The 17,718-nt window shown below is 38.0% G+C and overlaps 1 protein-coding gene across 2 annotated transcripts in view; it reads left to right on the forward strand.

The window, feature by feature from the left end:
• The window catches only part of PARD3B (par-3 family cell polarity regulator beta), a 431,776-nt gene that overhangs the window by 10,973 nt on the left and 403,085 nt on the right, over positions 1–17,718 (forward strand). For both annotated transcript variants that reach the window (XM_074829348.1, XM_074829347.1), the window contains exon 2: positions 17,402–17,503. In XM_074829348.1, coding sequence (XP_074685449.1) covers positions 17,402–17,503 — 102 coding nt within the window. The remainder of the gene's footprint in view (positions 1–17,401; positions 17,504–17,718) is intronic.

Consider the following 17,718-nt stretch of genomic DNA (forward strand, 5'->3'; position numbering starts at 1 on the left):
ATTGTCTTTTCCTTTGTGTCCCATCCCCCCCTCCGCCCCCTGTAGGATAGGTTACAACAGTACACTAATATCAAATTTACTTCATTGGCATATTGTTCAGAAGCCTGTTTCTAGCAGTTGACTTATTTAACAAATATGGCATGCGTTTTTTTAGTTGATGTTGGAAATTTGGCTGTCATCTGCCTCTGGCACCTCTCAACCTCTTGTCTGCCCAAAGAATAGAAGATTGGAAAGGAGATTGCTCCCTTGAATTGAATCTTCCCATGTTTTGTGTGTGGTAGAATGACTTGCTGAAATTTTTCAAGGGCTGAAGGGAGTTAACATGCTCAACTCCCACAGAATTAGGCTCGTTTGAAAAACCTAGCTGCTGCCAATTCACAATTATTTTTCCCCTGCTGGCTGTAATGAATGTATTCTGAACAAATGTTTCAGGAGTTCCTGGCATTATAAGCTACAAAACCAAAACTCCCTAAAGACCTGGAAACCTGAAATAGTTGTGTTGGGCAACAAAAAGGAGAAGGTTCCTTGACATTTTGACATTGTGCATAGAGAAAGACCGATGTTTGCATAGTGGCAGTCATGTTGCAGGCGTTGTTTAGAGTGCTGTGAAAAAGCAAGATAGATTTCTTTTTTTTTGAGGGGGAGAAAAAAGTAGATGTTTGTGTGTGTGTGGGGGGGAAAAATTAACATTAGGGTCTGTCCTGTCAATGATAAATGAGGACTCCTTTATGTTACACAAGAAGATTAGCACTCAAAAATCCAGAGAAGTCTTCTGTTTTAATGTTTCAGGAACAGTTATTTGGATAGCTCTCATTCAGCTGTTGACTGATAGATACTAACTTTACGTGAAAAACCCTCATAGAAACCACTCCACTGGCTTTACAAATAGCAAAATTAAGAATTAATTTTTGCTCAAAATACTCAACATAACTCAGAAATACTTGAAACAACACTCATGGCCTGTGCATTTTAAATATATTACTTCTGAGGGTTTTTCCCTCCTTATGATTACTGCACTTATTTTTCAAAATTGTCAACAGAACAAAATTGCTCTAAACTCTTATCCTTCTCGCATACTTCAAGTAGGATGGATCATATGGGAGTATGCCAGTGTTGACCCTGGAAAAATGTTGGTTTAGGCCATCTTCCATTTAAATTAGATTTTTTTTGTGTTGTGGGGGAGTAAATGCAGCATGTCAGAAACTGAAAGGAGTAGATGGTTTGCTTTTGTACATGTGGTGTGCTTTTTCTTATTAGACCTTTCAGGTAGTATTAAGAATGTAGTGCTAAAGTTGGACTGTGTCATCCTTCTCACTCTCCTTGTCCCAGGTCTCTGCTAACTGTACTTGCAATGTGGTTTTTTGTTTTGGTTTGCTGGAGTAATGTTCACTACCATTTAACTCTGAATAGAGGCTGAATACCTACTCTGATTGTTGTTTTTTTTATAGATCATGAATTTTGCAGTTATGCGTGTTACCATCATATTCTTTCTTGTCTGGAAAAATGAAATATATATTCATTGCCACCATAATTTTATTGAACAAGCCATACTCAAAGACACCAGGACAACAGTAGGTAGGTCTTTTTTGGTAACTTCAGATGTTCCAAATGTAACATACATCTGGCATTATACACATGTTGTTTGTCTTGGTATGACACTACCATCTTTTTGAATTCAACGAAAGTGGAGGAGTCTGGCTTATTGTTCATACTGCAGTTCATTAATGGCTGTAGATATGAAATGAGCATCTCACTAAATGGAAGTCTTGGTCAACCTATGACTCTTGCCTTAAGAGTTTGAGAATAGACAATATGAAAAAAATACCAGCTTCTTTCCAGATGGCTGAATGCTTGATGTGTCTTTATGTTTAGCTGTCATTCAAATGTGAATGCTGTGGTGATTATAAGTGTCTTCCATTTTTCTGGTTTGAAATGATCCCTTTTATGTATTGTGTGTTTAGAGATTAACTGTTTGGCTTATCAATAGGGATTTTAGAGGGAAAAAAAAAAACCCAACTTGATGGTATAGCAAAATCCAGGATGTTAGTGTTCATAAGCAGGGACTTGACAGTACAGGTCTTAGCTCCACATACCACATTGCAGACCGTGATTGTTTTGAAATAGGTTGTAGTGGACTCCTAACATTCTTCAAAATGTTATTTCATTTTTGAAACATCTTATGCATGATAAGTTTCATATTACTGATTTTTGTTAGTGAAAAAATGTTTTTCTGCAATCTGGGGGGTGTAGTTAGAGGAGGCTTTGTGAGAAGGATTTTCTTCTGATTGGGAAGAAAAAAGCTAGATTTAGTTTTTAAACTATGAGTGTGAATCATACTTTTAAATGATGGTTTTAGATAAATATGTGGGTTAATACTCAAAGATACCAACTACAGTTTAATGACTAAATTGTTTAATACTGTTGTAATCTTGTTAAAGCTCACTTAATGAATTTTTAGGCTTTTTTATTGTTTTTTTTGTTTTGGAGACTAACTTCATAGTTAGTGTAAGAGATACCTTGAATAATGCAGCCAAAGCTGTTGCAGGTTCTGTAGGAGGCCAAATCACTTACCTTATGTGAGCATTATACCAGCGAATTCTGATGTTATCATTTTTTCTATTAACTGACAATGGCTGTTTCCTCACTTAGTAGCCATTTAAAAAAGAATCAACTGCTTCATTGCATGTGCTGGTTTCCTTTTTCAGGCACTGCACATAGCGATAAAATTTAGTGAAAGTAGATCCAATTACTTTGCTGAAAAGCCTTCAGCATCTTGTGGCTGAACTGTCAGTGACCGGCTCTCTACTGGTGTTTGTGTTATGTGGGTTGAGGAACAGAGATATAATCACCTCTGTTAATGAGAAGGTAATGTTACACTGGAAGTCCTACTGACAGTGCATTGTGATAAAGCATTCCTGTAACCTGGTTAGCCTTGTGCATTCTTGTGAATAATGGCTATGTTATGGCCTGTTTGCTGTAGGTATTTCCCATAGGTCTTTGTTTAATTTTACACTGAAGTCTTACTTCTGTTGGTGCTTGAGTATGGCATAATATATGGAGCCAATGTATCTGGAGCCCAAAGAGAATGAATGAGGTAGCTGACTGAAAAGTAAATTGGACTCATCTGTATGAATGATGGATGGCATCAAACTGCAAATGAAAAGAAGGTTGTAATGCCATCTCAGGACTGTTGCAAAATACATGCAAATACAGCATTTAATCAAGTTTGCTTACCAGCTGTTGTTTTCATTTGAAGTTTCTTGTGGGGTTGTACTGACTGGATTAAAATTGTGTAAAGAAAGTTTCCACGTGGCCCTCCTGCAAGCTCTGCAAAGAAATTTCCTGGTCAGAGGGTTGGAGAAAGTTGCCACAAAACGGTAACTGGAACATGTGCCTCCGGTGTTATTTTTCCACATTTGAGCTGAATGCTCTACTTACCTGTTTGTCAGCTGTTTTGCAGTGACTTTCATTTTGATTTGCTGCCTTCTCTTTTCCTTTAAATCTCTGAAGCTGTTCCTTCCTAACTCTTTTGTGATTCTGTTTTCCCGAAGATACCTAGAGTAACGGGAGAAAGCAGTTAGTCCTTCTTGTGCTTCAGGATAATGGACAGGGTGGGGGGAACCCTTTTGCACACTAGCGGTATTGAATTTCAATGAAAGCATGAATAACTTCATTCTCTTCTTTGTTGTCTTCTGTCTGGCCAAAATCCACTTGATGTCATGTGGTTAGGCAATATGGTATAAAGTTTTGATGATGTATCAGTTCTGGCATGTTCTGTATTTTCAGCCAGGTGAAGGTGGAAGTTGATCTCAGGAGTGGGAGAATAGTCCTTGTTTGGGTTTCATCCAGTTCCATCACTTGACTCTGCCGATATGATTAGAGGTAGAGGTCATTTGGACTATTCACCAGGTATATGTGCGGTATCTCAGAAGTCAAATACTAAAACTTATCAGTGTTGTACTGAGATAATATCAATGTTCTTAATATAACACAAAATGTGTGAGAGATTATATAATAATTCCCACGATGTAATATTATGCTGGTAAATATTTTTATTACTTTTTAAACTTCCTGCTCTTTTTATTTCAAACAATAGCCAGAACCAATGAAGCTGACTAATCTGTATGAAATTAGGCAGTGCCTAATTCTTGACCCAGTCATTTTTGCTACTGAGAAGTAAAGGGAGGAGGGAAGCTGGTTAATTTGGCATTTTATGTGAGAATAAAGTGACACGTAACAGCTTCATCTAGTACAGACCTTACTCCAACACCTGTGTGGTTAAGAATCCTTTATTTCCCTCCCCACACATGCAATTCCTAGTTGATCTATTACTTTCCACCACCACCTTCTTCACCCCCCCTTCTCTTGTAATGAACTTCTGCCTCACAGGGACTCTACTTACATCTTCAAATACTTCTAATGCTTTGGGTGTTTAAAACTACCATGACTGTCTCAGCATCTTTCTAAGCACTTGTGACTACAGTTGTCCCTAATGACTCTATTTTGGAGCACAGTGACCAAATGTACTATAAAAGTTCATGCATTTTCTTTGTGTTCTGAGTGAGGAGAAGGAGACCCCAAATGCTTAAGGCTTCTCTAAAGAGACCAATGAACTGTAACTGCTAGTAGGTTGTCAGAGAGCGTGGAGAGAACAGATTAGGGTTGATGTGGGAAGTGGCACTGGTGGGAATTGGTGCCATTGTGGCAATGCACCAGCCTGGGAAGTGTGAGAAGACTGTGGTGGTCTGGGGTCTGCCTGGCCTTACTAACAGTGCAAGTTTGCCAACCTTCTGGCAGAATTCCTCCCCAACCTCTGCTTGGTGGTTGAACAATTCAAGAAATAGGATGGCACTGCAGCAGAGGAGTCCTACTGTTTTCTGTGAAATAAGTGAAATACTTTCATATGAGTGAGGGAGGGGATTTTTTTCTTCCAAAAAATATCTAATGGTTTTTCATGTGGAATTAAGGATATACTTCTGTAATTTACTGTTGTTTTTTCTTACTTGAGTTTTGTCTAAAGCTTGGTTTATGTTCTAAGGTCTTACAGGATTTCAGCATACCTGATCTGAATTGTCTTACAGGCATTTGTATTCTGTTTTGTGTGAGTTCAGAGTCTCCTGTTACTCAATCACATGTTTGAAACTCCCAGCTGCTTCTGATAAGCAGTCCTGTGTCCGCTGCAAATACATTAATCAATTTATCAAAGGAAGGCACAAACAGTTGTAAAAAAAAAAAAAAAGATTATCTTGGGTAATTTCTAGATGTAGGACTGAAGTTGTGGCTGCTCTTATTGTAGATACCGAGACATTTATCATTTTTTGTTCAAGATCTGGTATACTTCAGTGCTGAGTTTGTTACAAACTGAGTTGTGTGAATTTACAGCCAGCCTATGTTGTTGTTGTCTGTAGCTGTATTAAATGGTTGGAATTTAAGGTATCTTCTGTTTCAGTTGGCAAAACAAGCAGTGTTGTTCACTCAGCCTGGACTTTGCTTTTGAAATACGGTAGTCTTGTACACATGCCTGCCTTATTTTCTTAAGGTTTTTTCCTCATTTCTGTGTGAAAAATGTGTGGCAGTTTGAAGGACTAGCTTTATAGTTGTGTGCTCACTTTAAGTTGGATTTTAAGAAATCATGGCTGTGGTCCCTCAACCCTTGTGTTAACCTTCAGATATCAAACAAAAAAGCCAGAGTCAATGCTAATTAATTATTTACCAGGTGCCTGTAGTTGTGTAGCGGTTTGCTTATTAGCATAACAATACTACTCTGAATCTTGTAGCTAATACATGACCAGAGAACTTGGGATATGAAAGCTTAAAATGTCCTGGGTTTACATAGAGATGTTTTGTTCTGGAGCTGTTGTGTTAACTTAGGTAGGGGTAAGTCTTTTGTGTTTCTACATTGCTGAAGCAACCTAGTCTAATAGCCTCAATGAGCTGAAGGATATTCTTAGTTTATAGCTGAACATCAGTTTACACTTGCGTTCTTGCATTCGTATAGTTATCTTGGATTCAGAGCCTGGTATACAGTGCACTTCAGTTTCAACTGAGGCTTTAAGGGGAGTTTTTCTGTAATTGTTACAACTGCAGTGTGTGGACCTGTGTGTCTCCAGCTATCTTTGCCTGTTCTGGTTTTGCATACTTGTTCATCACTGAAATATTCTTCTTGAATGTCAAATGTTGGAGTGTAATGTAAAGGTGGGCTGTGTGGAATACATCTACTGATGTATTCTCTACATCGTATTTTATTCAGATAATATTCAGATAGTGGGCCATATTCAGAGGGTGGTTCTCATTCACATTCAGATTCAGTATAAACTCAGAATGCTCTTATTTTTGAAGGGTTCCAGTGCTGCAGATCAAATCAAAGTTTGAGTGTAATGTTAAATGTTCTTGGTCAATTTGGATTTATATATCTGTGCTCTGACTATTGGACTGTTGGGAATTCCATGCTAGGGATATCTCTGCAGTTTTCTCTGTTTTCATCCTCAGACATAATGTGGGAGATAGGTATTTTTTCCCCTGAATATTCAACTGCCAGGATAAACCAACTTTCTCTTCTTTCTGCTCTCCAGTGATAGTGGAGATGAATAACTACCTTCCCTGCCTTGTGAAAAATGCAAATACTTTCTATTTTTTAGTACATAGTCCTGTTAATTTTTCAAAACATAGTCATTTAAGGATGGCTAAAGAACAAGGAATATTCTAGTCCCTCTTTGCAAACACTGTCTCTGAGGGACAGAAGAGATTCACTGTCCTTCTATTCTGCTGTGGCCTGCAGTACACAGGTGTCAAGTGACTTGGGTGGAGGAAACCGATTCACCCTGCTCCCTTTGTCATGCTTTATAACCTATCTGGAGAACTTTCAGTGTGTTTGTGTTCTGTTGTTTTTTTCTAGGAGCTCAGAGCAGGATCATTATCTTAAAATGTGAACTGGGACATTTTAAAAAAAATTAAACTGGGGTGATGGTGGCATGTATGTAACCTGCATGTCAGGTTGCTTGTTAGCAAACATCTTCATCTTGAGAGACTGACCAAGATGGAAGCTCTCTGATGTCTAAGCCTGTCTTGCTGTAAGGAGGTGACTATTATAACTTGTAAATGTTTGTTTTTCATCTACTCAAGAAAAAAAGAATGTGTTAATTGTAGATGAAAATGAATCAGAGAAGGAAGAAAAGGCATGGGAGAAGGCCGAGTTTCATTCATCCAAAATGAAGTTTAGTGTATGCGGTTGTGAAGAGGATTGGTGAAGGAGATGGGAAGTAGTTATCAGTCCTTGCTATTGTGTTCTGACGCATAGCATCATAGTAGGTAGTACCTAGTCCTATTAATTTCTCAGAGCATAATAATTTGAAGACAGCTAAAGATCAAGAAATATTCTAGGCCCTCTGGTGACTAGGGACTGCCTAGTGATTTGTTTTTGGACCATTTAGCATGTTAAGTATAAAGCTGATAGTGAGCTGTGCTTATGCTGTGTTAGTGTCATTCCAAAGACTAAAAAGAAGCTGTGCTTTCTGGTTGCTGGCTGTGTCTGCTTTCACTCAGTAGTTCCCCTGACTTTAAAGAAAAACATGGGAAGATTTTTTTTCTGCCCTTTCCCAGATGGGTGACAGTTTTTCTGTCACAAGTGCGTGGTACTCCACAGGCCTTATGCATGGATTGTTTGACTGTCTTTGTTTGTTTTGCTCTTTCCACTGCAAACCTTAAGAAGCCAGCAAGGCAAACAGTGTGAGCAGACTTCACAAAAACTGCAGATGTGCTGAGATAAAATCAGCCGTGGTGACAAAGATAAATCTGTTTCTGTGCTGACCTGATCAGATTAGAGTCCCCATTTTGACATCAGATTTTTAGCACCTTCAAAGAGAGAAACTTTTAAAATCGGGTATTTAAAGAGACCTTATATAATTCTCCCCCCCCCCCGGACTTCTTTCCTACTCTGTAATTGCACCATTTGGCTATATCGCATCCAATGATGATATAAAAAAAAAAAAATATTGGGTGAGGGATAAGTTTTCACAACTAGTCTTGAAAGAGAAAGTGAAAAAATCTTAACAAAAACTGTGTGTGTGAAAATACATAAAATGAGATTTTAATTTTTTTTTTAAATTGCTTGTTCACATGGAATAGCTTCCTTTGCTATAGTCTAAAAGCAGATCTAAGTGGTACGGCAAATTGTTTTGAAGAAAAATCTTTGGTTCAGCTCATACTTGAATGTTTAATTTATTCCTCTTAAGAGGAGTAAAATTTCTTCTATGTTGTCTTACTGTGTGGAGAAATCTTCTTCATCTCTTGAAAATCAAAATGTGTACTTTGGCCAGAAACAAAGCATCATGGATATACTATTTAGCCTGGCTTTACTTTCTGCAATCTCTCATTTTATTTCTGTATTGAAATCAGGACACATAAGCTGATGTAAACCAGGCACAAACAGATCAAGTGTGTCCTTCTCCAATAAACACCCGTGTTAAAAAGTATTTTGGTCTTTTGAGGTTCAGGTTTTTTGTGGTTGATGTGCTTTTAATCCTTGTGAAAAGATGGTCCTTGATGCTTATTTGCAGGTGACATTTTGCTTTTTTAAAAGATTGTACTGATTTAAGGATTCTTCAGTTTCTTTATTTCCTATAGGTTCCTCATGCCTACAGATACTTTTTGTTTTGAGAAAAAATTTTTGTTTTGAGTCAGACTTGGAAACAGTTAGATACACTAACTGTTGTATGTGAATTAGTAAGGAAGGCTTACTAAGGAGAAATTAGTAAGGGAGGCTTACTAAGGAGTTGGCTGCTAGTGTTTTTAGGATGATATCATGCTCAATAGTTATGTTGTAATCTAGTATTTTAATTTTCTTGAGGTAATTGGTCTAAAATTGCTTAAGTTACTATTAGGCGAAAACTTATTTTAAGAGGCCCTCATGTAGCAGGCAGTGGTGACCCGTCTTAGGCTGATGAAATGTGTAAGATCTTTGTGATTACTTCAGCTATGTACTTAAATGTGTTGCAGTTGTGATACAGCCTATAATTTCAAAAGCATTTACTTAAGTAGTTTAATTGGACCTCTTCTTGCAGAAAGGGAAATGTGAGAGAGCAGCTCTTGCTGAGTTACGGGTGGGTCTCTTCACTGGGAGATGCCTTACTGGTAGGAAGCTGACAGATGCAAATACCGCTCAAAATGATGTAACAGTCAAGATTGTGGTTTTTTTTTAAATTTCTTGTTTGCTTCACTTTAGGGCTTATGATAAAGAACAGTTTCAGGGCTACATGCCTGTATCTGTATTAGCTGAAATAAAAATACCCATGCTATATGTGAATATTATGGAAAGGGAAGCAAAGTTATGTTTTGGTAGGGGAGTTGAAAGCTTGTTAGTCAGGACTATTTCTACTGTATGGTGTTCTGTGTTTTCCATAGTTTTACTGCAGGATGCTTAAAAGCAGTTACTTTCTGAGCAGACTACATTCTGTCCTTTGCCCTCGTCTCAGCTTTAATTTCTGTCTTTTGAGCTCAATCAGTATAGATCTTTTTCTTGAATATTACTGACTTGAGAGAATGTGTGTCACTTCAGTTGATAGAAGGCTATAAAGAAGTTTTATCATCTCCCTAGCATCTTAAAGCATTTTCACTTGTAATGCAAGCAGATTCAGAGTTTTGGTGAAGGAAAACAATACTGTGGAATGCATGAGGAATCTTTTTCACTGTTTCACTGTGCTGTAACGTCTTTCTATTCCTTGTATTGAAGGTTTCTTGAAGATTTCTGCTGCTTTTGAATTCCCAGCTAGAGATGATAAAAAATGTCATGCTTAATTTTATGTGGTTGATCTATAGAGCTATAATGACAATGTAATTAATTCCAGGTAAGAATTTATTTTCAACAGTGAGACCTAGAAATGCAGGTTTGTAATTTACTGTTATACTGTGATGCAAACTAAACTCTGGAAGCTTCCTGAGCAGTGAAACCTAAACGTTGCTTTTTCTCTGATTTTCCAAGTTTGTGAAAAGAAAACATAATTTATACTCAGTTGTCCTTCATATATAGGGTGACTTATTTGGATCTGGTCAGTGCTAGGATCTGCTAAATTCAGTAAATGTCTGGAACAGACTTAATCGCTTGTGCAGAAAGCAGTTCATTTTTGATTTTTATAGAAGCTTCTTGTATTTGTTTTTATTCCATAAAAATGTAATCTCAACAACATACAATATTGTTATAGAAATGATGCAGTTCTTCTACTGCAAGTGTCTTCACATGTATGAATGTAGTTCTTTGCCTGCTAGGAGGACAGGGTGTGATACTTTTATTAGGGTTTCTCTTAAGTTGTATAAAGATGTTCTAGTGCATGTACCTTGTGTTGTTGCTGACATCTAACTGTTCAGCTCTAGATCATTCTTGAGAAATCCCTTTGCTGTGACTGAAGAATATTTAACAACCAGCAGTGATAATACGTAGTATGCAAACATTTGCTTCCTGATCAGCTGTTGATTTTGGGAACTCGGTATTCATATTCCCATAAAACCAGAGACCTACCTCTACTACAGCTGATGATGGCAGCCCAGTTGCTGACAGTTGAAATGCAGTTTGACTCGAAGTACCACTTCAGGCTTGTTTGGAGGTTGTTATAGTAAACAAACACAAAATGCTAGAGGCTGTTCTAATTTAGTGATAAATTTTGAGAAGGATTTAGAGATGAAGTTTGAGGTGTGACCAATCTCGTCCATCTGCTCCTCTCCGACTCCCTTTTTGTACTCTGCTCTGCAAGCTGTGGTTTAAGAGTAACAAATACTTAGTGCTATTTGGCTGTGGATAATGATACATCGTGTAGCCTTAGAATGCTTATAGAAATCACTAAATATATATTGGGAGGTAATAGATCACATTGCAATATACAATCTAAAAATAATTAAATGGTGGAATATCTGTGGCTTACTGACCTTAAGCTAAAATATCCCCTTCATCAGGAAGTATGTTTTGGTTATGGGGTTTTTTTTAATCTTATTTTTATGCTGTCTAAATGACAGAAAACAATGTAGCCAGAGGCCAATCCTTCCCCCCAACTTTGACCTAGCATTTATTCTGTTGCTGTGGAACAGGCATGTAATTTTCATTTTTTAAAATACTTCCTTTTTCATGCTGTATTTCATTGAAGTCCGTTTGGTCTAATGAAGCAATAATGTGGAGGTGCTTCGGAAATATTTACCTGAGAAGTTATTCTGGGAGGAGCTTTACTAAGTCAGTCCTACTTCTGAATTTTTCAGTGCATCCTATCTTTAACATACTTATATTAAAAATTCCATGATAGGGATTGCAATTAATTTTATGCATTCTGCACAGCAGAACTAATAACATCACCAAACAATAATTAATTGCAAAATCATTAAGTGGTTTATTGATGGGCCAGCTGAAATGTATTTAAACTTGCTAGGATTCTCTTGCTCATTAACAGTCTGAAATACACTATATGAACTGCAACATCGATAAAATATGTTGCTTTAGTTTTAAGAAAAGTAGACTGATGCTTTCCTATTTGAGTTTGGAACAAAAGGAATCAAGATGGTGCTCTAAGGTTTTGATACATTATAAATTGGTGTCTAAAGATGTGTATAAAAAAAACCCTAACAATAAATGAGTGTGTCTTTTAATTATAGACTGATTGGTCTTTCACTTGAATGTGTGTTTGTTGACTGAAAATAAATGCATAGAAGTATTCACAGAATCATCAAGGTTGGAAAAGACCTTGGAGATCATCTAGTCCAACCATTAACCTAACACTGACAGTTCCCAACTACACCAGATCCCTCAGTGCTATGTCAACCCGACTCTTAAACACCTCCAGGGATGGGGACTCCACCACTGCCCTGGGCAGCCCATTCCAACGTCTAACAACCCGTTCTGTAAAGAAATGCTTCCTAATATCCAGTCTAAACCTTCCCTGGTGCAACTTGAGGCCATTCCCTCTTGTTCTATCGCTTATTACTTCAGGTAGTTGTAGAGGGCGATGAGGTCTCCCCTCAGCCTCCTCTTCTCCAGACTAAACAACCCCAGTTCCCTCAGCCGCTCCACATACGACATGTGCTCCAGACCCTTCACCAGCTTCGCTGCCCTTCTCTGGACACACTCGAGTCATTCAATGTCCTTTTTGTAGTGAGGGGCCCAAAACTGAACACAGTAATCGAGGTGCGGCCTCACCAGTGCCGAGTACAGGGGTAAGACCACTTCCCTGTCCCTGCTGGCCACGCTATTTCTGATGCAAGCCAGGATACCACTGGCCTTCTTGGCCACCTGGGCACACTGCTGGCTCATGTTCAGCCAGCTGTTAATCAACACCCCCAAGTCCCTCTCTGACTGGCAGCTCTCCAGCCACTCCTCCCCAAGCCTGTAGCGCTGCTGGGGATTGTTGTGGCCCAAGTGCAGCACCCGGCATTTGGCCTTATTGAAACTCCTACAGTTGGCCTTAGCCCATTCTTGAACTTATTTATTTTAGACTGAACGCTGAAGGTGTTTCATGAGGTGGCAACAGTTATGTTAGGTTTCTGTGACAACAGAATGTCAAAATCACTTTTTAAAATTTATGTCACTTCTCTGCCTACATCACACTTGTGCATTCATGTGACCTGGCTTTAATTTAACATTTGGTAAATATTTGCATAGTAATTCCTAAAGTGTTCTCCCACACATAAAGGAAATGATGATAAACAGCTTTTAAGTGGCTTGATGTTAAATGCAAACATGACTTGCAGCCCTAAGGTAAAACGCATGTTAGAGTAACTGTTCAATATTCATTTGGGAAGTGCTGGTATGTATTATACCAGGTAACTTACTCATACTTTTTCTTTACATATTTAGATGTTTCTGTTGTATACCTTAGCTAAACATCTGCATAAGGATTATATGCCATGTTCTAAGAGAACTTCTCCCCACTTGTGCTGTTTGGATTTTTTGGAGCCATTTTGAAGAAAATCTGTAGATGGCTTTTCCCCTAAGTAACTCTGCTAATGTGAGAGCGTTTAGGAGCACAGATAGGCAGTAACCATACTTGAATGCTGCCCAGAGCTTCTAGGCTGCTGTTAGTGTGTAATTTTTACAAGACACTCATCCTTTTGTTTTTCAAAACTAATTCTTTCTTCTTGAGCATGTGAACTTCCAGTGATGATGGTTAAGAAGGTACTGGGAGGAATCATTCCAGACATTGTCAGAATTAGAACCTCTCAGTTAAGGAAAAAAAAAAATGTTGTCCTGGCATGTTAGAATACAGTTCTTACACTTTTTTGCTTTATATTTGATAGTTTACTCAGTAGCAAGTACCTTCTCAGTAAATATGTCCTTAATCAATCCCCAAGCACAAATGGGATAAGTGTAATCTTACCTTGTATTGTTAAAAAACTTAAAAATCCAGCATTTTCTGCTTTCAACAGGTAAGAAGTATTATTTCATTGAAGCAAACATATGCAAGCTGGGAACAACCCTTCACATGTGTAACAGCCTATCACCTCTGATACTGGTGTTACTGGGTTCTGACTTTCCTTTCAGACCTTTCAGAGAATACTGTAGAAGCAGAAAAACTGTCTGTTTTGCAAGAACTCTAGTGATATACTTTATGAAGTTACCCTGTTACTTTGGAAATGCAGTCTCCTGCCTAGTGGTTTTAGAATATGTGGAAACCTGAAGTGTTCATGATGCTCTTTGTGATTGTTGTATCTTACTAAACTGTAAGAAACTTAAAGTAAGACCATCCCTTTCTAAGGAAAGTTTTGATTTCTCCAGTGATGATTCTGTTTTGGATGTACCACAGTTATTTTTTCAGACCTATTCTATTCATTTTGAGCTCTAAATAATGTCTAAAACATAAGTGTGTGTATGTGAATGCATATGCACACACATTCATTTTTCCTTCTGTTACTGTCTATCCCCTATTCATCATGTGGATGAAATGCTATTTGGGACTTAAGATACTCAACTCTGCTGGTAGTTAATGGCTTGTTTTATATGACGAGTTAGCTAGAATATTGGTGGTTTATTTATTGAAGCTGTCTGGACTCTTGGTGGGAGTAAAGAAGCACAGAAGAAACTGCTATATAGATTTTAGAGTTTTTTTATATAGACACTTTGTATCCTGTGCATGGCAGTGTTTTTGGAGTTCATCCAAAGAACAGAAAATGTTCTCTGACTTTGAAATCTCTTTGGAATGGGTGAGTGATTTTTGCTGGTCAGATGAACTGTTGTTACTTCTGTGACTGTGCAGAGGGAATTTCTTGCACCTAGGCTGTGTAGCAGTAGTTACTATTTGCTTCATCAAACAAGTCTACAAAAAGCATCTCTCTCCCTCTCTCTCTCTCTTCCTATCACCCCCCCCTTTCTCCCCCCGCCCCACTTAACCTTTAGTAGCTGGTTTTTTACCTTTCAGGGATGAAGTTCTGGTTAAGTTAGTAGAAGCTAGTTTCACATTTGTATTTCTGAAACAGCAAGTGTTTGTCTTGTAGTCTTTGGTGGTTACTGTAGTTGGGGAGTCCTTGAGATCAAAAGGTCATAGTGGCTCACTCTGTGTGTACCTGAGTCATAGTATGTTGGGGAGTAGTACCTAAACTGTTAAGAAGTATTTTTCTGCTAAAGAAACTGAATCTTGTTCTGTTTTAGTTCTCTTATTTCAGTGTGAGTTGTCATTCCTTTCTTTTAAGGAATCTAACATTGGCTGCACTTGCTCCTAAAGATTGGTAAGGAATGGCATCTTCTGTTTTTTTCAAATTGATTGGATTTAGAGACTACTTTCCTCTTGATATGGCCACTAACAAAACCATTAAATTACTGTATTTCTTGTGGCCCAAAGTAAAAGGAAGGTTAGGAATTCGTTAAGCGTAATGTAGTTGAGGGTGGCTGTGTGTCTTGAGCTTGTCTCCTGCCAACTTGCTGCATTCTGTTGGGACAATAGAGCTTTTACACTCCTTTTTTCTTTCTTTATTTTTCAATGACACATCTGGGTTGGTGCAGCTACTGAATCACAAATAGAAATGAACATTGAAAGCAAAATATTCCAATCAACTTTATTTTTTGCACATCAGCTTTATTCTGCCTACAGGACACTTGAACAGCACAATAGGTATAACAGGTTTTAATATATCTTCAGATAAAAATGATAGCTGCAGAAGTTTGTCTAATTAAGAGGAGTGGTTTTCAAGTATGCTGTTTTAGTGTTAGAAACTATGAAAACTTTTTGTAATGACGTTAGTTAAAAGGTTCAGGAGGAACATCTGTAGCTACTGATGTATTCCAGTTTGAGAGAATTATACTTTGTAAGTTTATTGATAGGGTCAAGTAACACTCTTTCACAAGGTTTCTGCATTAGGTAGATTATTTGATCTAAGTTAACATGCTTGCTTGTTGGCAGAGGTATGTTGCCTCTCTGCCTTTTCATCTTAGAATTTTGTGGTATGGTAAAAATACTTAAACCATGGGCTTTAAAATAGAGTTTGGAGCTGTAGTAGTTGTCTATGCTTTATCCCTTTGCAGAGACAAAAGCACATTAATTGATTTTCTTAAATTTTGTAATTTTGAACACGATACCTAGAATGAACAAACATTTGCTATTTCACAAATGGGTGGTTTCACTGTGAAATGAAATAACTGTAGTTAGAGATAAATTACAGATTAAATAGACATGTTACAAATAGAGATACCTAATTGGTTGTTTGTTGTTCAGCCATACTGTACCGTAGGTATACTTAACCCTCAAACAAGTGCAAGGGAGTGAAAAGGCTGTGGGTTAACCTAAGGCAGCTAAGCCCTGCACAGCTGCTTGCTCACTCCTTGCCTGGTGGGCTGGGAAGGAGAATCATGAGGGTACAAGTGAGAAAACTTATGGGCTGAGATAAAGACAGTTTAATAGATAAAACAAAAGCTGATAAACATAACTCTGACCCTGCCCCCCTCCACCTTTTCTTCTCCTTTCTCCCAGCTTTTATTGCTGAGCACAGTGATCTAGAATATTCCTTTGGTCAGTTGACCCCCAACTGCTCCAGCTGTGTCCCCTCCCAACTTCATGTTCACCCCAGCCTACTCATGAAAGGGGCAGTGTGAGAAATGGAGAAGGCTTGGATGCTGTGTAAGCACTGTTCATCAATAGCCAAAACATCCCTGTGTAACCAACACTTGCTAGTCTGTATAGTGTGTCTGTTGTGCTTCAGTTTGCTTCCAAGAACTGTGATCTATTTAGACTTAGCAAAGAAGAAGGAATTGGAGATACAGGTAATTGGGATTGTTTATTGCACATCAGCAGTGCTCTTGCTTTGTCTGTTCCAGAAACCTTTCTCAAAGCTATGTGTGTGCATGCCAGTTTCTTGACCCTTAATTTTACCATATTCTGGCCAGTCTCCATAATGTTTGATGGAGGACTTAAATATGCTTTGTAATCTTAACATATTTCCTTTCTTCAGCATGCTGTAGAGGATGTGCCAATTCAACATTTATCAATGCTGATACCATAGAGTATTCAAACATGTTGCTCTGACTCAATGAGCTGCCATGTGCTTGTGAAACCACAATAGCTGGTCCTAGCAGGATAAATGTTCAAATGTTAACTGAGGGAATTCAAACATAACTACTGCTTAGCCTGTCCCCCTTGCAAGTTATGTGTACACAGGTAGCTGGTATGGTTTTGGGACAGTGGTTACAGACTGTGTCTGCTCCCTGGTTTGTATTTCATGTCAAGGAGAATTTGCTGTTGAGCAGTGCGCTCTGAGCCTTTTGGCTTCAGGATCAGTGGAATGGTGGCAAAGTTCCCAGTTATTGAAGTGAAGTAGTTAATAATATATGAGGAAAACCTTAGTTTTGGAAGACTAACATGATTGCTGTTAATATGGTGCACAACATTGCATTGGAATTTGAGAGCATTTATTGTGAAAATAAAACTGGGTTTTATTTATTCTATTCATTTCTTTTTGCCACAATAGCCAGACCTACCACCTCAGAGAAAGAAACTATGGTTGTGTTTTTTATATACATAAATATATATATAAAAATATGTATACACCCCTCCCTCCAACACTGTCAGGAGTGGTGCATGTCCGTAACGTACATATATTTATGTGTGTCTGCTGATAACCCAAATATTTCAACCATAAACGGTTGCAAAATGAAAAAAGTTTAATTTATCCTTATTTTTATTAACTATTTAACTTAAGTAAAGAGTGATAATGAAATGGTAATGTACATTTTAAAGATCTTTTGCATAGTGTGCTATAGGTAAAGTCTTGTTATGTGTCTGTGGTTTTTAGTCTCTTGATTTCAATTTCAAGTAGTGGCTCCAAGCTTCTACCTCATGATTAAAGAGGGAAACAAGTGGGAAGCACACGGGATGCAAAGCTGCTTTGTCTGGTGGCACTAAAACCATGCAAGGTTAGGTTAAGAAGTCTTCTGTCTGTCTTGCAGGATCCAACTTCCTGGGTAAATATTCACCACCTGGAGTATACAGATGGAGGAATCCTGGACCCAGATGATGTACTGGCAGATGTTGTGGAAGACAAAGATAAGGTAGAGCTTGGATGAAAATACTACTTTTGCTTTTTACTGTGTCTTTGCAAATAACTAATGCTACTCTCTCATTTCTTGGATATCTGACAGAGGAAGTGGGTGTTAAATATACTTAAATTAAACATATCTGCCCATAGGTGCTATAGCTCTCTGTTTCTATAGTAGAACTGGAGGGAACAAAGGAAAAGCATGACCAAAGCAATTAAGATAATCAG

Source organism: Strix aluco, chromosome 6 (genome assembly GCF_031877795.1).
Source record: "Strix aluco isolate bStrAlu1 chromosome 6, bStrAlu1.hap1, whole genome shotgun sequence".
Lineage (NCBI taxonomy): Eukaryota > Metazoa > Chordata > Aves > Strigiformes > Strigidae > Strix > Strix aluco.